Source organism: Hyperolius riggenbachi, chromosome 3 (assembly GCF_040937935.1).
Source record: "Hyperolius riggenbachi isolate aHypRig1 chromosome 3, aHypRig1.pri, whole genome shotgun sequence".
Taxonomy (NCBI): domain Eukaryota; kingdom Metazoa; phylum Chordata; class Amphibia; order Anura; family Hyperoliidae; genus Hyperolius; species Hyperolius riggenbachi.
The window spans coordinates 31,264,150-31,291,155 of NC_090648.1; the positions used below are offsets into that span (position 1 = coordinate 31,264,150).

The following is a 27,006-nucleotide window of genomic DNA, read 5'->3' on the forward strand; positions in this document are numbered from 1 at the left end:
CTGAAACACCTGATCTGCTGCATGCTTGTTCAGGGGCTATGGCTAATAGTATTAGAGGCAGAGGATCAGCAGGGCTGCCAGGCAACTGGTATTGCTTAAAAGGAAATAAACATGACAGCCTCCATATACCTCTCTCTTCAGTTCCCCTTTAAAGCAGACAGGATCCAGAACTTCCTTTCTGCTCTAAGGCCTCTTTCACACCAAGACGTTGCGTTTTAGGGGACGTTAAGGTCGCATAACGTGCCCCTAACACAACGCATGGTGGTGTTGAAGTTGTACGTCAGATTGAGCCACGTTATGCAGCTCTTGGTGCACTGTTTTCGTTCTATCTATACTGATAGAACAGCCGCTCCAGGATAGTGATGGGAAGTCCAGATGTTTTCAAGGATTCGTTGAAAAGATCCGGATATTTGAACCGAATAATTTGAATCATTTTACTAGGCAGGGCCGGAGCTACCATAGGAAAAAATGGGCAATTGCCCCAGGGCCTCCAGAGCCTGTAGGGGCCCCAAGGTTTGCCTCCCCCATCTTAACTGTTGCTCCCCAGGGACTCTGCAGAGTCTGTTACGTTGGGAGGTGGTTGGGGGAGGGTCAGCAGCCAGCTCAGGGGCCCAGGAGGGAAGTTTGGCTGCATAGACACCACTTTCCCTGCACTGTACATTCTGTATGTTCTTGTTTCTTCCAGACAGACATTCACTGTGAACCGAATTGTTCTTTGTGATGATCCGGATGATTCGACTCACAAAAAAGATCCGGATGAAATGAACGATTCATTCATGATTCGGACAACACTAGGAGTCCAGGTTACGTCACCACAGTGCAGTGAATATTAATTAGCCATGTGGCTTGTCACTGAGCATGTGCAAGCAGTCTAACACAGGTAAAGCCCAGTATAATGCACAGCATGCTGCACTTTCATTCAACGTGTAGCGTCACACTGTAACACAACGTGGGCACTGTGAACAGCACATTGATTTTTCATTACTGTGAGTTGGGCTGCGTTACAGGCTGCTGTAACCTGGGACTTTACGTCACACTGTGAAAGCAGCCTAAAAGTTACGAAACAACATAATAAACTTCAAAGAAAAACTTTTCTTTGTTACAGCTGATATAAATCCTGCAATAAATCTGTCATGTTTCTACTTCCTGCTTTCATGGAAGCAGAGATATTGTTATCATTCTGTGCTTTCAGATGAGCTTTAGTATAAAGGTAAGACAGACAACCCTAAATAGCACCACACTGACCAGAGATTACAAAAATAGCAAGTAATCTTTATTGGAAAACCGACTGCACATACAATTAAAACCACTTAAAAACAGCACTGGTGTCCCAGATGTCAAACATACCACGTGAGGTAAAAATCTTAGCAAAATGTCATGCAGTTTTATGGTATGGATACGTTCCCAGTGGCGTGTTGCGGTGGGCCATAACGGCCGCTTTGCTGCTTAGCTTACGCACTGCAATACCTATGTGATTTGCACAGTGTGATGGGAGCATTGCGATATAACGGTGGGCAGCATCGCATTAACAGTTACAGTGAAGCATACTTTTCCTTGACTGTATGCTTCACAGTACTTCACTGCATGCGACTCAACCCATGGGTAATACGCAGTGCCACTTTCTTGTTCCATTGTGTTTCTGTTACAGGGAACACAACAGCCACTGTGAACCTAGCCGAAATCCCGCAGTATTAGGCTTTGTTCATTATAAATCGCGATCGCAAGAGATGAGCGCTTTTGTGCGGGATTTTTTCAAGCGATTACCGGAATTTTCTGAGCGTTGAGCGATTTTGTGTAAGCGCTTTTCTAAGCGCTTTTACTGAGCGATTGAGATTTTCACTTCCTGACGTCAGCAAGTAAATGAACTCTTGGACCCGGAAAAGAATAAATATAATGTATTTATTCATAAAAGCGCTCAGGAAATCGCTATACAAAGTGCTCAGAAAATGGTACAGGCAGCGCTTTTGAGAATAGCACACAATAGAAATGCTCACATGTGAACACTCTCATAGGAAATCTTTGCACAAGCGCTTTTAGGGAGATTTTCCAAATTGCCAGCGCTTAAATGCTCATAGCGTGAACAAGCCCTCACTGCATGTGTGAAAAGCCCTCTAACCTTAACCCCCCTCCCCCCCCAATCCTCAACCCCTGCAACAAATTTGGGCCAACGCTAATTAGCAGGAGCCTAGCAAACGCTCTGCGCCCGCTATTAGTAGCTGCAGTTTGCATAGCGGGTGCACATATTTGTCACAATCAATTTCGCTCTCCCGTGGGTACAATGTATTAAGGATCCAACATGTTGGGTCTTTAACGACCACCCCAGAGCCGGAAGGCTAGAGATGCGTCTGTACAGCATCAGTTCCCGCTCAGTTACCCAAGGGATCGTTTTCAGATCCCCAATGGGTGACAGTAATCACAAGTTTGTACGAAGCCTAAGAAAGAGGGCACTTTATTATTAGATTTATACTTGCAGTATATGCATTTATTATTAGATGTACATGTGCGATTTATGATGAATAATGCAAGTTGTATGCACATTTATGAATTGTTGAAAGTTGTATGCAAACTTATTTTTTTGCTTAATTGCACTGATTGTATGTTAATTTAGCACTAGAAATGATGGCACTATACTATTAGATTTATCATTGCAATATATGAATAATGCAGGTTGTATGCAAACTTGTGATTTTGCTTAATTACATTGACTGTATGTTAATTTAACACTAAGAATGGGGACACTTTATTATTAGACTTATATTTGAAATTTATGAATAATAGAAGTTGTATGCAAATTTATGAATAATACAAGTTGTATGCACACATTATGAATAATACAAGTTTTATGCAAACTTTTTCCTTGATTTCTCTGAGTGTGTGTTAATTGAACATTAAGGGCTTGATTCACAAAGCGGTGCTAACCTACTTAGCACGTCTAAAGTCTTTAGAGGTGCTAACCAGGGTGCTAAGTAGGTTAGCACTGGATTTCTGAATCAGATCGCGTGCAAAGTTTTGCGCGTAAAGTTTTGCGCGCGCAAAGTCCTATGCACGCGCTAAGTCCCATAGGCTTTAATGGGCACTTCGCGCGGAGCGCCCTGCGCTCTGTGCAGTGTGCGCATAAAGTTTTGCGTGCATAAAGTTTTGCGCGTGAAAAGCTCGTTTAGACGTGCTAAGGGGGTTTTCACAGGCGTGCTAACAGTTAGCACCGCTTTGTGAATCAAGCCCCAAGTATGAGGGTAATTCATTATTAGATTTATATTTACAATACATGAATAATACAAGTAGGGGATGAGAGCAATGGGGGCGGGGCTCCAAGGAGTAACAAGGTGAGGGGGGACCCTAGAGCACCAGGGAACGGAGAGTAAGCTATAGAGTGTAGGGGAACACTGTGTATGATGGAGGGATGTGGGATGAGGGAGGGGGTGTAAGAGACATGGGGTTGTGTTTAAGGGACCTGAACATTGTCCCATACATGTGGAGACCATTTTTACTGTTGGATGTTGGATTACTCCTTCAACAGTTTCTATCCATTCAAGGATTTTTATACAGTGGGTTGCAAAAGTATTTGGCCCCCTTGAAGTTTTCCACATTTTGTCACATTACTGCCACAAACATGAATCAATTTTATTGGAATTCCCAGTGAAAGACCAGTACAAAGTGGTGTGCACATGAGAAGTGGAACGAAAAATCATACATCATTCCAAACATTTTTTACAAATAAATAACTGCAAAGTGGGGTGTGCGTAATTATTCAGCCCCCTGAGTCAATACTTTGTAGAACCACCTTTTGCTGCAATTACAGCTGCCAGTCTTTTAGGGTATGTCTCTACCAGCTTTGCACATCTAGAGACTGAAATCCTTGCCCATTCTTCTTTGCAAAACAGCTCCAGCTCAGTCAGATTAGATGGACAGCGTTTGTGAACAGCAGTTTTCAGATCTTGCCACAGATTCTCAATTGGATTTAGATCTGGACTTTGACTGGGCCATTCTAACACATAGATATGTTTTGTTTTAAACCATTCCATTGTTGCCCTGGCTTTATGTTTAGGGTCGTTGTCCTGCTGGAAGGTGAACCTCCGCCCCAGTCTCAAGTATTTTGCAGACTCCAAGAGGTTTCCTTCCAAGTTTGCCCTGTACTTGGCTCCATCCATCTTCCTATCAACTCTGACCAGCTTCCCTGTCCCTGCTGAAGAGAAGCACCCACAGAGCATGATGCTGCCACCCCCATATTTGACAGTGGGGATGGTGTGTTCAGAGTGATGTGCAGTGTTAGTTTTCTGCCACACATAGCGTTTTGCATTTTAGCCAAAAAGTTCCATTTGGGTCTCATCTGACCAGAGCACCTTCTTCCACATGTTTACTGTGTCCCCCACATGGCTTGTGGCAAACTGCAAACGGGACTTCTTATGCTTTCTGTTAACAATGCGTTTCTTCTTGTCACTCTTCCATAAAGGCCAACTTTGTACAGTGCATGACTAATAGTTGTCCTATGGACAGATTCCCTCACCTGAGCTGTAGATGTCTGCAGCTCGTCCAGAGTCACCATGGGCCTCTTGACTGCACTTCTGATCAGTGCTCTCTGTGTTCGGCCTGTGAGTTTAGGTGGACAGCCTTGTCTTGGTAGGTTTACAGTTGTGCCATACTCCTTCCATTTCTGAATGATCGCTTGAACAGTGCTCCGTGGGATGTTCAAGGCTTTGGAAATCTTTTTGTAGCCTAAGCCTGCTTTAAATTTCTCAATAACTTGATCCCTGACCTGTCTTGTGTGTTCTTTGGACTTCACGGTGTTGTTGCTCCCAATATTCTCTTAGACAACCTCTGAGGCCCTCACAGAGCAGCTGTATTTGTACTGACATTAGATTACACACAGGTGCACTCTATTTAGTCATTAGCACTCATCAGGCAATGTCTATAGGCAACTGACTGCACTCAGATCAAAGGAGGCCGAATAATTATGCACACACCACTTTGCAGTTATTTATTTGTAAAAAATTTTTGGAAATTAGGGTTATCCAGTGGACCACATTTGCAATGATGGGCAGATTTGACCAAGAGATACATCTCTCTTTTTTTTCACAAATCAATTTTTATTTTAAAACAAGAAAAGAGATATTACAGGAATAGCACAGTGCTTCCACAAACGGGAGTTATATAGGCAATGAACATGGGTAACAAAACATCAATACATAGCTTGGAACATAAGTAACAGCAGTCTGGTTGCCTTAATAAGCCTCTGACGTATCAATTGTTTTGGACATAACCAATGGTAACAGGAGTTCATATTAGCTACGAGCAGATTCATTTGTAGTAGGAGTACCGTGCCTTAAAGAGACTCCGTAACAAAAATTGCATCCTGTTTTTTATCATCCTACAAGTTCCAAAAGCTATTCTAATGTGTTCTGGCTTACTGCAGCACTTTCTGCTATCACAGTCTCTGTAATAAATCAACTTATCTCTCTCTTGTCAGACTTGTCGGCCTGTGTCTGGAAGGCTGCCAAGTTCTTCAGTGTTGAGGTTCTGTGATGCATCTCCCTCCTCCAGGCCCCTCTCTGTACACTGCCTGTGTATTATTTAGATTAGGGCAGCTTCTCTCTTCTCTCTTATCTTTTACAAGCTGGATAAATCGTCCTCTGAGCTGGCTGGGCTTTCCACATACTGAGGAATTACAGACAAGGGCAAAGCTGTTTGCAGGAAGAAACGAGCAGCCTGAAACTTCAGTGCATGAGAACAGGGGGAAAGAAACACACAAATGATCTCTTGAGATTCAAAAGGAAAGCTGTATACAGCCTGCTTGTGTATGAATGTATTTTCTATGTGTGGACATACTGTACATCAACCTACTTCCTGTTTTGGTGGCCATTTTGTTTGTTTATAAACAAACTTTGTAAAACTGTTTTTAACCACTTTTAATGCGGCGGGGAGCGGCGAAATTGTGACAGAGGGTAATAGGAGATGTCCCCTAACGCACTGGTATGTTTACTTTTGTGCGATTTTAACAATACAGATTCTCTTTAAAGAGAATCTGTACTCTAATATTCTTACACTAAAAAGCATACCATTCTATTCCTTATTTTCTCCTGTGCCCCTCTGTGCTGTTTCTGCCACTTTCTGCTGCAATCCTGGCTTGTAATTAACTTTTAGGCAGTGTTTACAAACAAACTAACCAGCTCCTAATAGGCTCACATATACAGAGTGTGTGAGTCATTCAGAGTGTGCAGGGGGCCTGCAGAGGGTGTGTATCGCTTCTATCCAATCACAAGCAGCCCTGCACATTCCACACATTCAAGCCTTAGCCCGACAGACAGGACAGAGGAAAGGAGATAAGATTTATTACAGAGACAGTGTAATTAGGAAAGGCTGCAGTAAGCCAGAGCAGATTAGAACAGGCATAGGAACTTATAGGATAGAAGAACTAAGGCTGAAAAAATTGTTACAGAGTCTCTTTAAGAGAGGCAAGAAGGAGGTAGGATAAGGAGGTCAAGCAGAGAGAGGAATAAAGATTAAGAATATAGAATGGAAGGAAGAAGGAAGTAGAGAGAAGAAGGGAAAACTCCAGGCTCACCCCCCACCACCACCAACGCCGCGCCAGCAACCAGGCAAAATATTGGCACAAGGAGAAATGGATATCAGAGTGTAAGATTGGATCCAGCCGTCATGACATTATTATACCATGGTGCCCATATTTTATGGAACCGTTGTGGACAGTTGCGATTCTTATATGTCATTTGATATAGAGGGAGGGCAATATTGATTGTGCGCTTCCAATGGTTGATAGATGGGTTGTCGTTACCTTTCCAGACTCTTAGGATTTCTTTTCTTGCATAGAAACATAGTATGCGGATTAAAAATTGTACATATTTACTACAAGTTTGTTCTTCAAATAGACCCAGAAGGGCTAATTTGGGTGTGCAGTCAAAGTGCGACTCCAAGATTTCATTTATAGTAGCAAAAATGTCTGTCCAAAAAGTCTGGATTTTAGTACAGCTCCAAAACATATGTAAGAATGTACCATCTTCAACTGTGCATTTTTGACATGTCGCACTGTTGGATATACAGATATTATGCATTCGTACCGGAGTAAGATATGTTCTATGCCAAAATTTTACCTGAATTAATCTATCCCTGGCTGAGATAGGAGTTCTAACAAAATCTTCTAGTATATCCTCCCAATCTGTATTGTCTATGCCCTGAATGTCAAGGTTCCACTTTTCCTGGGACCAAATAAGTTTTTCATTACTTTTAGCTAATAAGACTGAATAAATAACTGAGAGAGGTTTATCTAATTGTTGTGTCAGAAGTGTATTTATTCTCAAGGTTATTTACTGCCAACTCTGGTGCACCATTAGGAAACTGCGCTGAGAATGCATGTCGGAGTTGTAGGTAGCGAAAGAACATCTTGTTCGCAATGAAGAAGGTTTGTTTAAGTTCGTTAAATGTTAAAGAGGAACTCCAGTGAAAATAATTTAATATAAAAAGGTGCTTAATTTTTACAATAATTATGTATACATGATTTAGTCAGAGTTTGCTCATTGTAAAATCTTTCCTCTCCCAGATTTACATTCTGACATGTATTACATGGTGACATTGTTACTGTGGGCAGATTATGTAGCTGTTCTGGCTTTAACAGACAGCTATAAACAGCCATTTCCTGTGTGTGTCATTGTTACATTGTGGCAGTTTGCCCAGAGTACCGTAGGGTACCAGAGCCTCTTGTGGGAGGGGTTTCAGCACAAAATCAGTCATACAGCGCCCCCTGATGGTCTGTTTGTGAAAATCATTATATTTTTCATGTAAAAGTGGGTATCAGCTACTGATTGGGATAAAGTTCAATTCTTGGTCGGAGTTTCTCTTTAACAGCGATCCATTACGAACAATATGTTGCAAGTTTTTTATACCTGCAGTGGCCCACACTTTAGGATCATGGATCTGAGTGAAATGAGATAGTTTAGGATTGTCCCATAGAGGGGCATATGGGGAGATTACATCATCCACTCCCAAAAATGTCCTTGCCTCCACCCACACTTTACATACTGTTTGCATCGGAGCAGTGCATCGTTCATCGTTTGTCGTGCCTCTGTAAGGTAGTAGTGTAAGCCTCTCGTAGGATCCCAGACGGGCCGCCTCAGTTACAACAGCAGGGTTGTATCTGTCTTGAGCGAACCACCATCTAGCAGTGACTAGGATTGCAGCATAGTAGTATAATTGCATGTTAGGAAGAGCCAGGCCACCTTGATCTATAGAAAGTTGCAGGGTACTCAGAGCTATTTTAGGGACTTGACCCGACCAGATAAATGTACAGATTAAGGAGTGGAGGTTTGTGAAGAATTTTTTCGAAATTACAGTAGGGGAGTTATGAAGTACGTAGAGAAATTTAGGCAAGAAAATAATTTTAAAAATGTTGATTTTCCCGATAAGAGAAAGAGGCAGATGTTTCCACGTCTGGGACCTACTACAAAAAGCATCTACCACCGGTTTAACATTCAGACCAAAGTAGTCCTGCACACAGTTGGTAACTAGAATACCCAGGTATTTAAATTGGGATACCCATTGTAGTGAGTGGGGAGATATATTGGGCCAGGAGTTATCCAGGGGCATGATGACAGACTTATCTCGGTTGATTTTAAGCCCGGAAAACGAGCCGAATGTTGTAATAATGTCAAGAGCAGAAGTTAAGGAATCCTCTGGGTCATTTAGATAGAGAATTGTGTCATCCGCATAAAGCGAGATTCTCTCTTCGATACACCCCACTGGGATTCCCTGAATTTGAGTAGAGTCCCGTATTAGTATGGCCATGGGTTCAATTGCAAGGGCAAAAATATACGGAGAGAGCGGGCAGCTCTGACGTGTTCCTCTATATAACTGGAAGGGTTCCGAAATAGTATTACCAGTATTAATGTAGTAATGTATGTATTAATGTAGTAATGATTGGTTTGATCCTATTTGCTAGTATTTTAGCAAGGATTTTAGCGTCTGTATTTAATAAAGAGATTGGTCTATATGACCCACATAATGTTGGGTCCTTCCCAGGTTTGAGGATAAGAATAATTATTGCTTCCGAAAATGATTCCGGTAGGGGATGACCTTCCAGTACTTCATTAAATAATGAACATAATTTAGGGGCCAAAATATAAGAATAGCACTGGTAAAATTCAGAGGGAAGGCCATCTGAACCGGGAGTTTTGTTAGGTTTATGGTTGCCTATGGCTTCTTGAACCTCTTCAATGGATATTAATTTATCTAGATTGATTTTGTCTTGATCAGAAAGGGCTGGCATGTCTATATCCGTAAGATATCTATCGAGATCACTAGGGGTATAACGAACTTTGGAGGAGTATAGGGATTTATAGAAGGCTCTAAAAGCAGCATTAATGTGTTCAGGATCAACCAATGGGAGATTGTTACAGTCTAGAATAGTCGGGATAGCTATAGGAGCCAGAGCCGGGACAAGGTCCTCCAGCACCCAAGGCTGAGACACCAAAGTGCGCCCCTCCATCCCTGCCACCCCAGCCGTCACACATTGATTGCTATTAGACTAAGAGGGCCACAGGGCCCACAACCTCCCCAACACCTTAATATGTAGTTATCTGGCTTGCAGTCACTGCTATGTATCCCCTTTTCTTATTTCTTTCTGCTTAATACACAATTAGGAATGACAGCTGAATAAATTGTGCGCCCCCTCCTACACTGCGCCCTGAGGCTGGAGCCTCTCCAGCCTATGCCTCGGCCCTGATAGGAGCAGTGAAGTCTCTAGACAGCCAGGCTAATAGTTTGCTGTTTTTGTCACCAAATTCGAAAATACGTTGCGTCTGGTGCAAAAGAGCATTCTTAGTTAGCGATACTTGAGCCAGACTCCACTGCCTAATTAATTGTTGCCAGTTCTTCCAATTGTCGAGGGTATTGGTCTGTATAAAGATCTGCTCTGCATCCCTAGCCTGATTTTCAAGGCTTGATATATGTGCTCTAGCGTTTGTTTGAAAGCTTTAAGTTCAGTCATGCATACTCCGCAACCGCCCCAATCTCGTCGGGATGGTCCCGGTTTGGAAGGCTTCATCCCCCCTCCCGCGATAGCCTGCCTAAGTCCCGGGCTAAGCACTCAAGCTGGAGAGCGACAGTACAGAGAACAGAGCAGTTACCGCGGGACTTGCTTCCTATACAGAGTAATGACATAATTTACAAAGCCCCGCGGTGACTGCTCTGATCTACGCACATTCTCCTCACTTCGCTGCCTCTGCCTTCTAAACTTCTGGCACTCGCAGCTCAGCTCACTCTCTGTCCACTGCCCAGGCTGAGATTCTAGCAGCTGTGCCCTCTGACCTTCCCTCCCCCTCCTCATCTATGCTATCTGCACAATCACCTGAGGAGGGGGAAGGACACTGGCTGCAGGCAGCGTGCATGGAGGTAAGGCATGGGGAGACGCTGGGTACACAGACAGGCTCTGCTCCATCCACTTTCCACACACACACCATAAACAAATGGTGAAGTAATATATACATAGCTCCCAACTGTCTATCTTTGGGAGCCCTGTCCCTCTGTCCCTCTTTCCTCCTCACTTGTCCCTCTTTCTATGTAAATATATATTTTTCTCTGCTGAAAAATATGTTTGATTGTCTATAAACTTTATTCCCATTCTGTAAATTTATATATTACTAATTTTAAAGTGTTAATATGAAGGACAATGAACCAGGATAGAAAGGACCAGTGTGGTTTGAATTATAAAACAACATATTTTTCTTACGAAATCTTTATGGTATGTGTGACTAGGGGGTGTGTTTAGGGGTGTGGCAGGGGCATGGCTTAAGTGTCCCTCTTTCTCATCTCAAAATGTTGGGCGGTATGGTCATGTACTGACCCCTAATGACTGCTTTGCTTGCATCCCAGACAACTGCCTCTGAGGTAGATCCCGTATTGTCTTTCCAATAGTTGCCAAGGGCATGAGAGATCAAGGGTTGAATATGTGGTTCATTAATATAGAAGCGGGATATTCTCCATAGTCTGTCTTTAGGTTTTGCAGCTATTACCAATGTAAGTGAAATGGGGGCATGATCTGATATACCTGACGGCAATATGTCTAGAGATTGTATTTGGGATAACACAGGGGATGTGACAAAAGCTATGTCTATTCTGGACATGGAGCGGTGTGCTGAGGAAAAGCAGGTGAATGCCCTCTCCGTGGGATTTTTCCACCTCCATGCATCCTGTGTAGCTGGTAGCCTTCAGCCCATGTTTTAAGTTCCCGTCCATCCCTGCTAGAGCTAATTGTTCTGTCCACCAAGGGATCCATAGTAAGGTTGAAGTCGCCCATTAAAATAAGTCTGTCACCATGCCACCTGGAAGATTTAGCCATGATACCATATAGCAATTGTTTATTGGCTGGAGCGGGCACATATATACCTGCGAGAGTGTATACAAGACTGTAGAGTACAAAGTTAAGTAGAACAAACCGTCCTTGGTCATCACAAAATGAGTCTAAGATTTTTATCAGAATGGATTTATGAATAAGAATAGAGACCCCTCTTAACCTCCTTAGCGGTAACCGCGCTGTGTGACACGGGGTAAGCCGCCGGAGGGTGCCGCTCAGGCCCTGCTGGGCCGATTTAAATAATTTTTTTTTGCTAGACGCAGCTAGCACTTTGCTAGCTGCGCCAGCACCCCGATCGCCACCGCCGCGCGCCCGATCGCCGCTATCCGGTGCGGCGCGCGGCCCCCCCCCCCCCAGACCCCTGCGCTGCCTGGCCAATCAGTGCCAGGCAGCGCCAAGGGGTGGATCGGGTCTCCCAATGACGTCCCGACGTCGCTGACGTCGGTGACGTCATCCCGCCCCGTCGCCATGGCGACGGGGGAAGCCCTCCAGGAAATCCCGTTCTTTGAACGGGATTTCCTGATTGCCTATCGCCGGAGGCGATCGGCGGGGCTGGGGGGATGCCGCTGAGCAGCGGCTATCATGTAGCGAGCCCTGGGCTCGCTACATGATTAAAAAAAAAAAAAATTAAAAAAAAACTGCTGCGTTGCCCCCTGGCGGTATTTTTCATACCGCCAAGGGGGTTAAATATGAGGAATATGTAGAGTGATAATATTGTGATACCCAAGGACGCCTGAGTGATAGTATTTTATTACCGATCAAGTGTGTTTCAAGTAAAATGCATATATGATATTGTTTTAAGTAGTTGAAGACTAAGGACCTCTTGACCTTAGAGCCTAAACCCCTTGTATTCAAACAGATGCATTTAAGTGTATCCATTATGGATGTCTAGTAAATATGGAAGCATTATACCAGCAGTCATGGAGAAGATTCGAAGCATGATTATCAGCACGGCCCGGCACGGCCAGGGGAGGAGCCCAGAGTCAGGAGAGAAGAGAAACAAAGAAAAGAAATAAAACCCCAACATCCCCCCACCCTACACCTCTTACCAACACCATAGGAAAGAGCGTGTCTTGCATCCTAACAATTAACAGCTGTCACAGAGGGAAAGAGACTAAATAATTGTAGACCTATATACTAGGAAACTATAAACTTTACCTCTGAGGGGAAGTAGGAGAACAGAGGCGCCAAAAGGATAAAAGGAAGCTAAATGAGCTTAAAAGCTGTCCAGAGGTGCCTGGCTCTTCTACTGACCACATATGCTATTGCTCCGTTGTTATTGCCTGATGAAGCGGGATCAAACCTGTGAAACGCGTTGCATGTTTGGAGTTCATAAATAAAATATATTGACTGTCTTTACTACAGTCGTTGTGTGTCTACTTGGAGGAGGTAAGTCCACCACTACCTCCTCTATTTACCAAGAATTTGGTTTTCAAGCTCATTTAGCTCCTTTTATCCTTTTGGCGCCTCTGTTCTCCTGCACAATATTGAGTCCACCCTGGGTGGAGGGTTGAACCCCCTTTTTTCTCATCTACAGAGAGCGACTTCTTATTCCTGAGTGGGGTCAGGAAAATCTCCCCACCTGCCTTTACAGTGGTTGCCTAATGGTAAGTTGGTAACCCTGGTTTGTGAGTATTAATATTTACTCTATCTAGTAACCATTTACCAGTACATATTACACTATCGGGGCTCTTGAGGTTCCTTGTTTTTATCTGAGGGGAAGCAGACCGTATGAGGAACACCGCTGCCCGAGCACCCAACTCAATCTGAGAAGGGGGTACGTAACTTGAAGGTATTTGAACAGCAAATTAAACATACAACATTGTATCCGTGCACTAATCCCAACCACAGATATATATATCCCAAGGACCCAAGATTCATATTACCACCTGAAATAGGTCCACCTACACATTAGAGACTAGGTATTCCACTGCCGAGGATGCAGAGACTCGTGGTTGCCACAATACAAACATATAACTGTGTATCAAAGGGTTGATCTAAGAACACTTGAGATAGAGTAACATTGTCTCTAACACTCCGGATTTAACAAGAGATGCATATCTGCTACATAAATTTAGTCTCTAGCATATTAGAAGTATCTCTTGAGTTGTGGAGATAGAGAAAAAGTCCCCACATCACCCTCATACCGCTCAGAGAGAGGCAGATGGATAATACTGATGGGGCGTTTTCCAAGAGCTTCTCATTATTTTCGTAGCAAGAATTATTTTGAATAGATCTATAAGTTAGACAGCAGTGCCCCCTGCTGGAGGTGATTATCGGAGTTTAAAGAGAACCCGAGGTGTGTTTAAAGAATGTTATCTGCATACAGAGGCTGGATCTGCCTATACAGCCCAGCCTCTGTTGCTATTCCAAAACCCCACTAAGGTCCCCCTGCACTCGGCAATCCCTCATAAATCACAGCCGTGCTGTGAGGCTCTGTTTACATCTGTAGTGTCAGTCTCAGCTGCTCCCCCGCCTCCTGCATAGCTCCGGTCCCTGCCCCCGTCCCTTCCCTCCAATCAGCAGGGAGGGAAGGGATGCAGGCGGGGACTGGAGTTCTGCAGGAGGCGGGGAGAGCAGCAGACTGACACTAAAGAGATAAACACAGCCAGCTCTGACAAGCTGTTTGTCAGCAGCGTGGCTGTGATTTATGAGGGATTGCAGAGTGCAGGGGGACCTTAGGGGGGTTTGGGATAGCAACAGAGGCTGGGCTGTATAGGCAGATCCAGCCTCTGTATGCAGATAATATTCTTCAAACCCACCTCGGGTTCTCTTTAAAGCAGAGACAAGATCTCGGTATCTGCATACCTCAGCAATAGAAAAGAGTTGTATCCTAATTCTCCCCCACACTAGTATGATAATGCCTATGTACTCCATATTTGCTATCTTAATAACTCTGAAATAGTCTGTGCAGCAGAGCGCGACCCCAGATCCAGTAGAAGGCATTATGACACACCAAAGCGATCAGATCGATGCAATTATTTGATCATATCACTGACGAATCGCAGTGGTGTGTCTAGGAAAAGATCCATTCTTCTGGTGGCACGGCCAGCAACACAGACTTACACTAAACGTGGTAACATGAGCAAGTGTATTACCAATACATTGTATTGAAAAACCAGATCTAATATTTAGTCTCCATAGGAGAAATAAAAGAGCTCTAGGCTGTCCCCGATAGAGGCTAGCATAACACATAGAATACCATGAAGTGCTAGAAGGAAGGGGCAAAGAGCCCACCGCGATCCTCCCCGGGAGACCCACACACCCAGGCTGATTATCAGAAGAGTCATGGCATAGATATGCGAGGACAGGCGCACGGGTCACCCCGGGAGGGACAGCAATCAGCCCACCACCCAAAACCACCTCCCACTCAGGGACAGAAAAAGGGGGGGGGGGGGGGGTGGATATCTTATTCCTCCATGGGTCTTTAGAAGCCTTCAGATATATTGACACTGGGGCACAAAATCTCTTGACATTTAAAACAGTGCTTCTTAACTAAGACAGAACTATAAAAAACATATATATGAGTATCGTCCATTCTCCACTTGGCTTCTGTTCATTAATACCACAGATTAGTTGCACCCTGTGAAATATTGCTTAACCACCCTGGCGCTCTATTAAGATCGTCAGGGCAGCTGCGGGAGGGGTTTTTTTTTAATTAAAAAAAAACTATTTCATGCAGCCAACTGAAAGTTGGCTGCATGAAAGCCCACTAGATGGCGCTCCGGAGGCGTTCTTCTGATCGCCTCCGGCGGCCAAAAGTAACACGGAAGGCCGCAATGAGCGGCCTTCCGTGTTTTGCTTACTTCGTCGCCATGGCGACGAGCGGAGTGACGTCATGGACGTCAGCCGACGTCCTGACGTCAGCCGCCTCCGATCCAGCCCTTAGCGCTGGCCGGAACTATTTGTTCCAGCTGCGCAGGGCTCAGGCGGCTGGGGGGACCCTCTTTCGCCGCTGCTCGCGGCGGATCGCCGCAGAGCGGCGGCGATCAGGCAGCACGCGCGGCTGACAAAGTGCCGCCTCGTGTGCTGCACTTTATTTGATCAAAATCGGCCCAGCAGGGCCTGAGCGGCAGCCTCTGGCGGTAATGGACGAGCTGAGCTCGTCCATACCGCTAAGGTGGTTAAGTAGTAGACTAGGTGAATAGATGATAGTATATATGTCTAAGGTATAGTCTAGGTTATTCTAGCCGGATTATCAACCACAGAAAAGGATATACATGAGGTGTATACAGTGTATGCACATAATGCAGGCAGCCGTTACTGGAAAATGGCGCGAAAGGGCACCCTATAAAAACAGCGGCAGATTTCAATTATCTGCCCATCTATTATAGTACAAGTTAAACAGACTCTGTTGCATTATAAGACATCGATATCCTAATAAACCATATGTGGACCCCCAAAGGAGCAGTTTTAAAGCATTGTAGAGAGAACAGATATCTATTAAGTAAACGGTAGGCATTAGTGGCTTGCAGAGTACATGGCTATATACTAGTGAGATTGTGGAAGGAGCAATTAGTAAGAACATCTTTTGATTTACTCAGGTCTAATATATCAGGGACCCAAGCTTCCCTGTCCGTGTGCATATCTATAAGCACATAGAGCGACAAGCGGAGACAAATGCACGGATTGTGCCATCAGTTCCAGACTGAGAAACATCCGCAACAGAGCGGGAATTAACGATTAAACAGTTCCAACCAGGCTGAAAGAAATAAGGGATAAAGTAATTGCTGTAGCAAGCTGCGGTCCTTTAAGGCTCTATCCCATATATTGTAGTAAAAGCATAGACTCGTGCTGTAGTGAGAGGTATATGGAGGCTGCCATATTGATTTCCTTTTAAGCAATACCAGTTGCCTGGCTATTCAGTTAATCCTCTGCCTCTAATACTTTCAGCCATAGGCCCTGAACAAGCATGCAGCAGATCAGGTGTTTCTGACAAATTTAGACAGATATGACAAGATTAGCTGCATGCTGGTTTCTGGTGTGATTCAGACACTTCTTTAGGCAAATAGACCATCAGGGCTGCCAGGCAACTGGTATTGCTTAAAAGGAAATAAATATGGCAACCTCCATATCCCTCTCACTACAGTTCTCCTTTAAGCAGGATGCTAGGTGCAGTCATTGTATTGTAAGGAGTCATTGCATAGGGCCGGCATACTAACAGAATAAAGAACAATTACTTACAGTTCGAAGCATTTGAGGTAGAGCAATTAGCTTGGAGGCAAGGGCAAAGTATCTACCCAGGTCATTGCACCCTCGGGGGTATCAAAAAACATTGTTTCATCGTTCCACTGGACCCTGAGCTTTGCCGGGAAAAGCATTGCGTACGTTATGTTGCGGTCACGCAGCTCGGCTTTGACTTTAGCAAATGATCGGCGTTGTTTTTGCGTCCCCGCAATAATATCCGGGAAGAGCATCAGCCGTTGATTTTCATAAAATAAATCACCTGCCTTCCTCGCAGCTACAAGAATATTGTCCCGGTCTTTAAAGTTCAAAATCTTGAAGATTAAGGCTCGAGGTGGTGCACCCGGTGGGTTCTTTTTGTTGGTAACTCTGTGAGCCCTCTCAATTACGAAGAATGCGGAAAAGGTATCCTCTGGTAAAAGCCGCCTCAGGAGCTTCTCCACGAACTCAGGCACGTCTTTCCCCTCGCAGCCCTCTGGAAGACCCAGTAGGCGCAAGTTGTTTCGTCTGTTTCTGTTTTCTGAGTCCTCCGACTTATCCTCCAGGCTTTTAATTCTTCCTTGCATTGCAGGGGAGATAAATCTCTCTCTGATGAAATCTGATCAGGGAGAGATCTGTCAGCTGCCCATACTCCGCAGGCCGATTCCTGATCAATTTCATGCTGAAATCAATCCGCAATTCGGCCTTGTGATGCTGCATCCGCCACCTTGCCAGCCTGATGCTGTCCCTCCTAATGTCAAATGTGCCCCCCCCCCCCCCAGTGTCCAGTGCAGTATACTCACCCCACGTAGTTGCTGGAGCAACGCAGGGGCATCTGTCACGTCTCACACATGCCCACGTGTACACATTTGACATTAGGGGGAGCAACGCCTGGAGTTTTGTTGCATTTGTCGCACTGGAGAGATGTGATTTTATAAAAATCCCCGACAGCATTGCATTAGCAAGAGCTTTTTCAAATCAGTAGCGTTTAGAAATCGCTCCTAGTGGGTTTCTGGCCTTGCATTGTGGGATAAAATGGTCGTTTCCAACTGCCAAGCAACCAGTGTCTCCCTCTGTGCATATGTATATCTATAAAGAAAACAAATAAAACTTTTAAGCTATTGCACTGTTGGGGTGTGTGGTTATGGATAATGGCAGTTGGTGCTGTCTATTTTTTTTCTTGTCTTCCAGCAAGATGATGACCAGCAGGCTTAGGGTGGATCACACAACATGAACGAATTGTACAAATCCTTTCTTGATCTCTCTTTTATTTTTTAACTTCACACTTTGAGGCCTCTTTCACAGTAGGACGTTGCGGTCTGATGCGATGTTAAAGTCGCAACGCAACTTAATGCCCCGTTATCGTCGCATACAGTAGCGCATACAGGCAATGAAAAGTATGTTTCCAAGTCATTACTGAGCATGTGCAAACAGTCTGACGCAGCTAATAACGTGTCTAACGCACTGCATGCAGCACTTTCTAATAACGCTACACGTTACACACAAACGCAATGTTTGCACTGTGAATGTCGCACAGTATTATAGTATTACAGTATACTTAGTATTGCTGTGCGTTACTCTGCGTTGACACATTTTTTTTTAACGTGCGACTAACATCGCACTGTGAAAGAGGCCTAAATGTATTGATTTACTTTTTTTCCCCTACTACTATCTTTCACTACAGTTCCTCTTTAAAGCGGATCTGAACTCAGAACTTCTAAAGATAAGCAATAGCATAATAACTTTTAATGAAATATATTTCTTTGTTACAGCTGATAATCCTGCAATGAATCTGCAGTCTACTAGGGTTAACATCCTTTGTATATAAATGACCTGCTTTGCTGAGGCAGCCAGCTGACACAGCTGAGAGATCATATTACAGTTGTGATTAGTCACAGATAAGGGGAAGTTAAAGCTAAATTCTCTAAATACACACAGGGTGCATTGCTCTATGTTGTCCTTCCTGTGCAAGTCCACTTTGAAATAAATCTTCAGTATGAATAAGCAGGTGAGCAGCTGTTCCCCATAAAATGCTCAGTGTATGTAGCTGACTGGCAGTCACTCGAAGCTGCTGTACATCTCTCACTTAGCTGCTTTATCCATTTCCTTCCTGTCCGAAGCACAGGGGGTAAAGTCCAGCCTGTCCTCACCTCAACCAGCAGCCTGTGTGTGGACTTTATCCGGCTGTGTTCAGCACTTTCTATATGTCCCACACATGCTGCAGACATCACGTATCACAGCTGTGGAGACACAGGAACTGTGTGAGGGAAGGCCGTCACACACAGGAGCAGCAGACAGCGCACACAGGAGCAGACAGCGCACACAGCGCACACAGGAGCAGACAGCGCACACAGGAGCAGACAGCACACACAGCGCACACAAGAGCAGACAGAACACACAGCGCACACAGGAGCAGACAGCACACACCGCGCACACAAAAGCAGACAGAACACACAGCGCACACAGGAGCAGACAGCGCACACAGGAGCAGACAGCACACACAGCGCACACAGGAGCAGACAGCACACACAGCGCACACAGGAGCAGACAGCACAGACAGCGCACACAGGAGCAGACAGCACACACAGCACACACAGGAGCAGACAGCACACACAGTGCACACAGGAGCAGACAGCACACACAGCGCACACAGGAGCAGACAGCACACACAGCGCACACAGGAGCAGACAGCACACACAGCGCACACAGGAGCAGACAGCACACACAGGAGCAGACAGCACACACAGCGCACACAGGAGCAGACAGCACACACAGTGCACACAGGAGCAAACAGCGCACACAGGAGCAGACAGCGCACACAGGAGCAGACAGCACACACAGCGCACACAGGAGCAGACAGCACACACAGCGCACACAGGAGCAGACAGCACACACAGGAGCAGACAACACACACAGCGCACACAGGAGCAGACAGCACACACAGGAGCAGACAGCACACACAGCACACACAGGAGCAGACAGCACACACAGGAGCAGACAGCACACACAGCACACACAGGAGCAGACAGAACACACAGGAGCAGACAGAACACACAGCGCACACAGGAGCAGACAGCACACACAGGAGCAGACAGAACACACAGCGCACACAGGAGCAGACAACACACACAGGAGCAGACAGCACACACAGCACACACAGGAGCAGACAGCGCACACAGGAGCAGACAGCACACACAGGAGCAGACAGCACACACAGGAGCAGACAGCACACACAGTGCACACAGGAGCAGACAGCACACACAGCGCACACAGGAGCAGACAGCACACACAGTGCACACAGTAGCAGACAGCACACACAGCGCACACAGGAGCAGACAGCACACACAGCGCACACAGGAGCAGACAGCACACACAGGAGCAGACAGCACACACAGCACACACAGGAGCAGACAGAACACACAGGAGCAGACAGAACACACAGCGCACACAGGAGCAGACAGCACACACAGGAGCAGACAGCACACACAGCACACACAGGAGCAGACAGCACACACAGGAGCAGACAGCACACACAGGAGCAGACAGTGCACACAGGAGCAGACAGTGCACACAGGAGCAGACAGCACACACAGGAGCAGCAGACCGCACACACAGAAGCAGACAGCGCACACAGGAGTAGCAGACAGCACACACAGGAGCAGACAGCACACACAGGAGCAGACAGCGCACACAGGAGCAGCAGACAGCGCACACAGGAGCAGCAGACAGCACACACAGGAGCAGACAGCGCACACAGGAGCAGACAGCGCACACAGGAGCAGACAGCACACACAGGAGCAGACAGCACACACAGGAGCAGACAGCACACACAGGAGCAGACAGTGCACACAGGAGCAGACAGCACACACAGGAGCAGCAGACCGCACACACAGGAGCAGACAGCGCACACAGGAGTAGCAGACAGCACACACAGGAGCAGACAGCACACACAGGAGCAGACAGCACACACAGGAGCAGACAGCGCACACAGGAGCAGACAGCACAGCTGCTTAAAGAGGAACTTTAACCATGGACTCAAATTCATCCCAGTCAGTAGCCAATACCCCCTATCCCACAAGAAATCTTTACCTTTTCTAAAATAGATCATTAGTGGAAGGGGGGCTTGTATGGCTGATGTTGTATTGAAACCCCTCCCACAGTGTGATGTCATGACCAGTGGCGGCTCCAGCTTCAGATTTTTGGGGGGCTCAAAGGGGGCACAAGGGTTGGCAGGCGGGGCTCAAGGAGGGAAATTGGCGGCGCGCGTAGCGTGCCGCAGCAAAAAAAATGGGCGTGGTCATAACATTGTGTGGGCAGGGCTAACTAATGTAGTTGTACCAGCTAATGTAATGTTACATTAAAAAAAAAATGAAGTAAATGCACATAATGACAGACCACATAATGACAGACAGCGTTTCCCCAGTAATTGCATGTAATGAGAGACAGCCCTTCACCAGTAAATGCACATAATGAGAGACAGCCTTTCACCAGTAAACGCACATAATGACAGACAGCTTTTCACCAGCAAATGCACATAAGAGACAGCTTTTCAACAGTAAATGCAGGTAATGACAGACAGCTTTTCAACAGTAAATGCAGGTAATGACAGACAGCCTTTCACCAGTAAATGCACATAAGAGACAGCTTTTCACCAGTAAAATGCATGTAATGAGAGACAGCCTTTCACCAGTAAATGCACATAATGATAGACAGCATTTCACCCGTAAATGCACATAAGAGACAGCCTTTCACCAGTAAATGCACATAATGAGACAGCGATTAACCAGTAAATGCATGTAATGAGAGACAGTGTTTCACCAATAAATGCACATAAGAGACAGCTTTTCACCAGTAAATGCATGTAATGACAGACAGCCTGTCACCAGTAAATGCACGTAATGAGAGACAGCATCTCCCCAGTAAATGCACGGAATGAGACAGCGATTAACCAGTAAATGCATGTAATGAGAGACAGCGTTTCACCAGTAAATGCACATAAGTGACAGCTTTTCACCAGTAAATGCATGTAATGACAGACAGCCTGTCACCAGTAAATGCACGTAATGAGAGACAGCGTCTCCCCAGTAAATGCACGGAATGAGACAGCGATTAACCAGTAAATGCATGAAATGAGAGACAGCGTTTCACCAGTAAATGCACATAAGAGACAGCGTTTCACCAGTAAATGCATGTAATGACAGACAGCCTTTCACCCGTAAATGCATGTAATGAGAGACAGCTTTTCACCAGTTAATGCACATAATGACAGACAGCGTTTTCCCAGTAAATGCATGTAATGAGAGACAGCCTTTCACCAGTAAATGCACGTAATGAGAGACAGCCTTTCACCCGTAAATGCACATAAGAGACAGCTTTTCACCAGGAAATGCACATAATGACAGACAGCCTTTCACCAGTAAATGCATGTAATGAAAGACAGCGTTTCACCAGTTAATGCACATAATGACAGGCAGACAGTGTCCGCAGTATAGGTACAGTAGCTAGGTGTTTAGATGTCCCCAGTATATGTAGCTAGGCGTATAGCTGTCCCCAGTATATGTAGTCAGGCTGGTGGCAGTGGGCTGGGGGCCCCAGGGCAGCTCAGGCCTGGCTGATGGTGGTGGGCTGGGGGCCCCAAGGCAGCTCAGGCCTGGCTGGTGGTGGGCTGGAGGTTCCAGGCTCAGGCCTGGCTGGTGGCCCCACACACCTGATGTGTCACTTACTGTCAACCACCCACCACCCCCCAGGCACCCACCACAGTCAGACTGTCTCTGACTGTTTAACTTAAAGTTACCCACCTGCACCTGACAGGAGTCCTGTCTAGAGAGTCAGTCAGGGGGGGTGGGCACCATGCCACCCACATCATGATCTCGGATGGATTCTGTGATTCCTGGCTGGCTGTCCACTCAGTGGACTTCACTGTCCAGGGGTCCTGCCTCGTGCCTGCTGCTGCCGGACTCTCTCACTCAACAGAGTGACTGGTGCCTGTCTGGCTGAATCATTCCTCACCTCAGGTTGCCGCCCGTGTGTCTCACTGCGAAGTTCAAGTGCGACGTGTCACGTGCGCAGCAGTATGACACACTGAAGTGGACAGGTGGACCACACCGAGTGCAGCGTGTGGACGTATGTCACATGACGTCAGCGTGAATACACCACACGCCACTGACGTGCCCTTGCGGCTCCGTGGATCCGTCTCCGTCTGCCTAGCCTGAACTTTTTTTTTTAAGTACGGCCGGGCCGGCTGGGGGGGCTTTCGGGGGGGCTGACAGTATGTTTTCTGGGGCTGAAGCCTGGGTAAGCCCCAGCGTGGCGCCGCCACTGGTCATGACCATGGTCTTGACAGTTTGCTGTCTGTAAATCTTGCTGCACTGTTGGAAAGAACGGCTTTTTCCAACTGCCAAGCAAGCAGTATCTCCCTCTGTGTATAGAACTCTCAGTAACGAACATTCTGCACAGATCACCTGTTAGAACTAAAGATGTCACCACCAGTGATACATTTCACAATGTAAATCAGGGAGAGGAAATTTTACAATGGGCAAACACTGACTAAATAATCTATAAATGAATACTGTAAAAAATAAGCACTTATATTAATGATGCTATTTTCACTACAGTTCTTCTTTAACTAGGTGACATTAGTGGCCAAGCAGTGATAGATTTTACCAATTAGCCTCAAGGTAGCAACACATGACGCAAAAAAAAAGAAAAAAAAAAAGGATTTTCCTCTTTTTCGATAAAAACGATCGGTTCTACAGAAAAATCCAAAGTTTTATTTTCTTTTAAGCAAAAAATGTGATTGGACCTCCTGTTTTTTCTTCTATAGTCTATTGATCGTGGCGGAAAAATGTCTTGAGTTCAGGCCCGGCCCACCCATGACGCAAAGTGAGGCGTCTTCCTCAGGCGGTGGAAGTCTGGAATCGCCACCAGGCAGGACTAGGAAGTGTGCCTGGCCTGCCGCAACCCAGCTTACTGCCGTCCGCCAGGCCGGGGGGGGGGGGGGGGGGGGGGTGTCAGCCGTGAGTTGAGCTGGAGGGAGTAGCATTGTGGGCGGCGTTGAAGAAAGAGACTTGTGGGATGTCACACACACTGCGCTCCAATGCCTGGGATAGGTGAGTTAATTATTCCCTGCCCGCCGCATCAACATGCTGGCCTACTATCTGGTGGGGGAGCGTGGACACTGGGACCCAGGTGAGGAAGGGGGGTCCAACCCCCCTCCCCACTGCTGTGCCCACTGGCCCCCTTCCTGGCTGCTACCTATACTGAGGCAAATATACTAGCTATCTATGCTGAGGCAACTATACTACCTATACTGGGGCTGCTATACTACCTATACTGGCGGCAACTTCACTAGCTACCTATACTGAGGGCAACTATACTACCTATACTGAGGGAAACTATGCTACCTATACTGGGGCTGCTATATTAGCTACCTATACTGGGGCAACTGTGCTAAATATACTGGGGGCAACTATACCAGCTACCTATACTGGGGCAACTATACTAGTTACCTATACTGGGGCAACTATACTACCTATACTGAGGGAAACTATGCTACCTATACTGGGGCTGCTATATTAGCTACCTATACTGGGGCAACTATGCTAAATATACTGGGGGCAACTATACCAGCTACCTATACTGGGGAAACTATACTAGTTACCTATACTGGGGCAACTATACCAGCTACCTATACTGGGGCAACTATACCAGCTACCTATACTGGGGGCAACTATACCAGCTACCTATACTGGGGAAACTATACTAGTTACCTATACTGGGGCAACTATACCAGCTACCTATACTGGGGCAACTATATTAGCTACCTATACTGGGGCAACTATGCTAAATATACTGGGGGCAACTATACCAGCTACCTATACTGGGGCAACTATACTAGTTACCTATACTGGGGCAACTATACTACCTAAACTGTGGGCAATAGTGCTACCTATACTGAGGGCAACTATACTAGCTACCTATAGTGATTCCTATGACAGCCGATAGCAGTGATTGGCTGGCGGGGGGGAGGGAGGGCGGACTGGTCATAAAATTAAAAAACCATAAACAAATAAATACACAAAAAAAATAAACAAACAGGGCGTCACGGATCAGAGCCCACCAACAGAAATCTCTATTGGTGGGCAGAAAAGGGGGGGGAATCACTAGTGTGCTGAGTTGTACGGCCCCGCAGCAAGACCTTAAAGAGGATCTGTAACATCAAAAGATCCCCTGGGGGGTACTCACCTCGGGTGGGGAGAGCCTCCGGATCCTAATGAGGCTTCCCATGCCGTCCTCTGTCCCACGGGGGTCTCGCTGCAACCCTCCGAACAGCCGTGACGTCAATATTTACCTTCCCGGCTCCTGCGCAGGCGCTCTGACCAGTGCTGGGCCGAAATTACGCATTAGCGTAATTACGCATCGTAATTCACTACAAATGCACCGTAAGCGTTACGTGTAAGGTTACGGTATTACGCGTAATTAATTACGCGTAGACCGTGGGTTACGTTTTACGCGTAACAAATTACGCGTAAGACAGTAAACTCCCATTGAAATTACACAGTCTGCCGTAATCGCGTAATATTACGCTCCCGTATAATATAAAAAAGCCGCCGACTTTAAGGGTTAATAGCAAAGCCCCCTTAAGTGCTAAGAGCCTCAAATTTGGAGAATATATTAAGGAGATCAGAAGTAATAAGAGGAAAAATTTTTTTTTCAAAAAGACCTTATAGTTTTTGAGAAAATCGATTTTTAAGTTTCAAGGGCAAAAATGTCTTTTAAATGCGGAAAATGTCAGGTTTTTTTGCACAGGTAACAATAGTGTTTTATTTTCATAGATTCCCCCAAGTGGGAAGAGTTTTACTTACTTCGTTCTGAGTGTGGGAAATATTAAAAAAAAAACGACGTGGGGTCCCCCCTCCCAGACCTCTTTAACCCCTTGTCCCCCATGCAGACTGGGATAGCCAGAATGCGGAGCACCGGCCGCGTGGGGCTCCGCACCCTGACTATACCAGCCCGCATGGTCCATGGATTGGGGGGTCTCGGAAGGGGAGGGGCAGCCAAGCTTTCCCCTCCCCCTCCGAGCCCTTGTCCAATCCAAGGACAAGGGGCTCTTCTCCACCTCCGATGGGCGGTGGAGGTGGAGGCCGCGATTTCCTGGGGGGGAGGTTCATGGTGGCATCTGGGAGTCCCCTTTAAAAAGGGGTCCCCCAGATGCCCACCCCCCCTCCCAGGAGAAATGAGTATAGAGGTACTTGTACCCCTTACCCATTTCCTTTAAGAGTTAAAAGTAAATAAACACACAAACACATAGAAAAAGTATTTTAATTGAACAAAAAACATAACCACGAAAAAAGTCCTTTAATATTCTTAATTAACCATTAATACTTACCTGTCCCTTTAAAAGCCAGTTCCCACGCAATATCCTCGGAAATATACTAATCAGTTACAATGTAACAAAGTTATTACAATGTAACAACTTTGTTACTTTGTAACACCACCGCACCCGACGTCACTCGCCGCCACCGCCGCACCCGCACGCACCCGACAGAGCTCTGAGCTATATAGCTCAGAGCTCTCTAAGCATCTTTGTATTTGGGCTCCAAGGAGCCCCATTGGTCCTTAGCAGACCAATGGGGTTCCTTTAAATCAGAAGGAACCCCATTGGTCTGCTAAGGACCAATGGGGCTCCTTGGAGCCCAAATACAAAGATGCTAAGAGAGCTCTGAGCTATATAGCTCAGAGCTCTGTCGGGTCCGTGCGGGACGCTAAGTCCCCGCCGCCTCCCGCTGTCAGCCCCGCCCACATCTGTCACCCACATGTCACCCACATGTGGGTGACATGTGGGTGACATGTGGGAGAGGCGGGGTGGACAGCGGGAGGCGGCGGGGACTTAGCGTCCCGCACGGACCCGACAGAGCTCTGAGCTATATAGCTCAGAGCTCTCTTAGCATCTTTGTATTTGGGCTCCAAGGAGCCCCATTGGTCCTTAGCAGACCAATGGGGTTCCTTCTGATTTAAAGGAACCCCATTGGTCTGCTAAGGACCAATGGGGCTCCTTGGAGCCCAAATACAAAGATGCTTAGAGAGCTCTGAGCTATATAGCTCAGAGCTCTGTCGGGTGCGTGCGGGTGCGGCGGTGGCGGCGAGTGACGTCGGGTGCGGTGGTGTTACAAAGTAACAAAGTTGTTACATTGTAATAACTTTGTTACATTGTAACTGATTAGTATATTTCCGAGGATATTGCGTGGGAACTGGCTTTTAAAGGGACAGGTAAGTATTAATGGTTAATTAAGAATATTAAAGGACTTTTTTCGTGGTTATGTTTTTTGTTCAATTAAAATACTTTTTCTATGTGTTTGTGTGTTTATTTACTTTTAACTCTTAAAGGAAATGGGTAAGGGGTACAAGTACCTCTATACTCATTTCTCCTGGGAGGGGGGGTGGGCATCTGGGGGACCCCTTTTTAAAGGGGACTCCCAGATGCCACC

The 27,006-nt window shown here is 46.1% G+C and overlaps 1 protein-coding gene across 5 annotated transcripts in view; it reads right to left on the bottom strand.

Moving 5' to 3' along the window:
- Positions 1-27,006, bottom strand: part of LOC137562521 (vitelline membrane outer layer protein 1-like) — a 141,226-nt gene that overhangs the window by 40,614 nt on the left and 73,606 nt on the right. Inside the window, exon 1 of one of the 5 annotated variants that reach the window (XM_068273931.1) lies at positions 16,541-17,122. The exons of the other annotated variants lie outside the window; for them this stretch is intronic. Within the exon in view, the coding sequence (XP_068130032.1) occupies positions 16,541-16,552 (12 nt within the window). The 5' untranslated portion in view covers positions 16,553-17,122. Of the gene's footprint in view, positions 1-16,540; positions 17,123-27,006 lie in introns of those variants that run through there. 5 annotated transcript variants of the gene reach the window in all.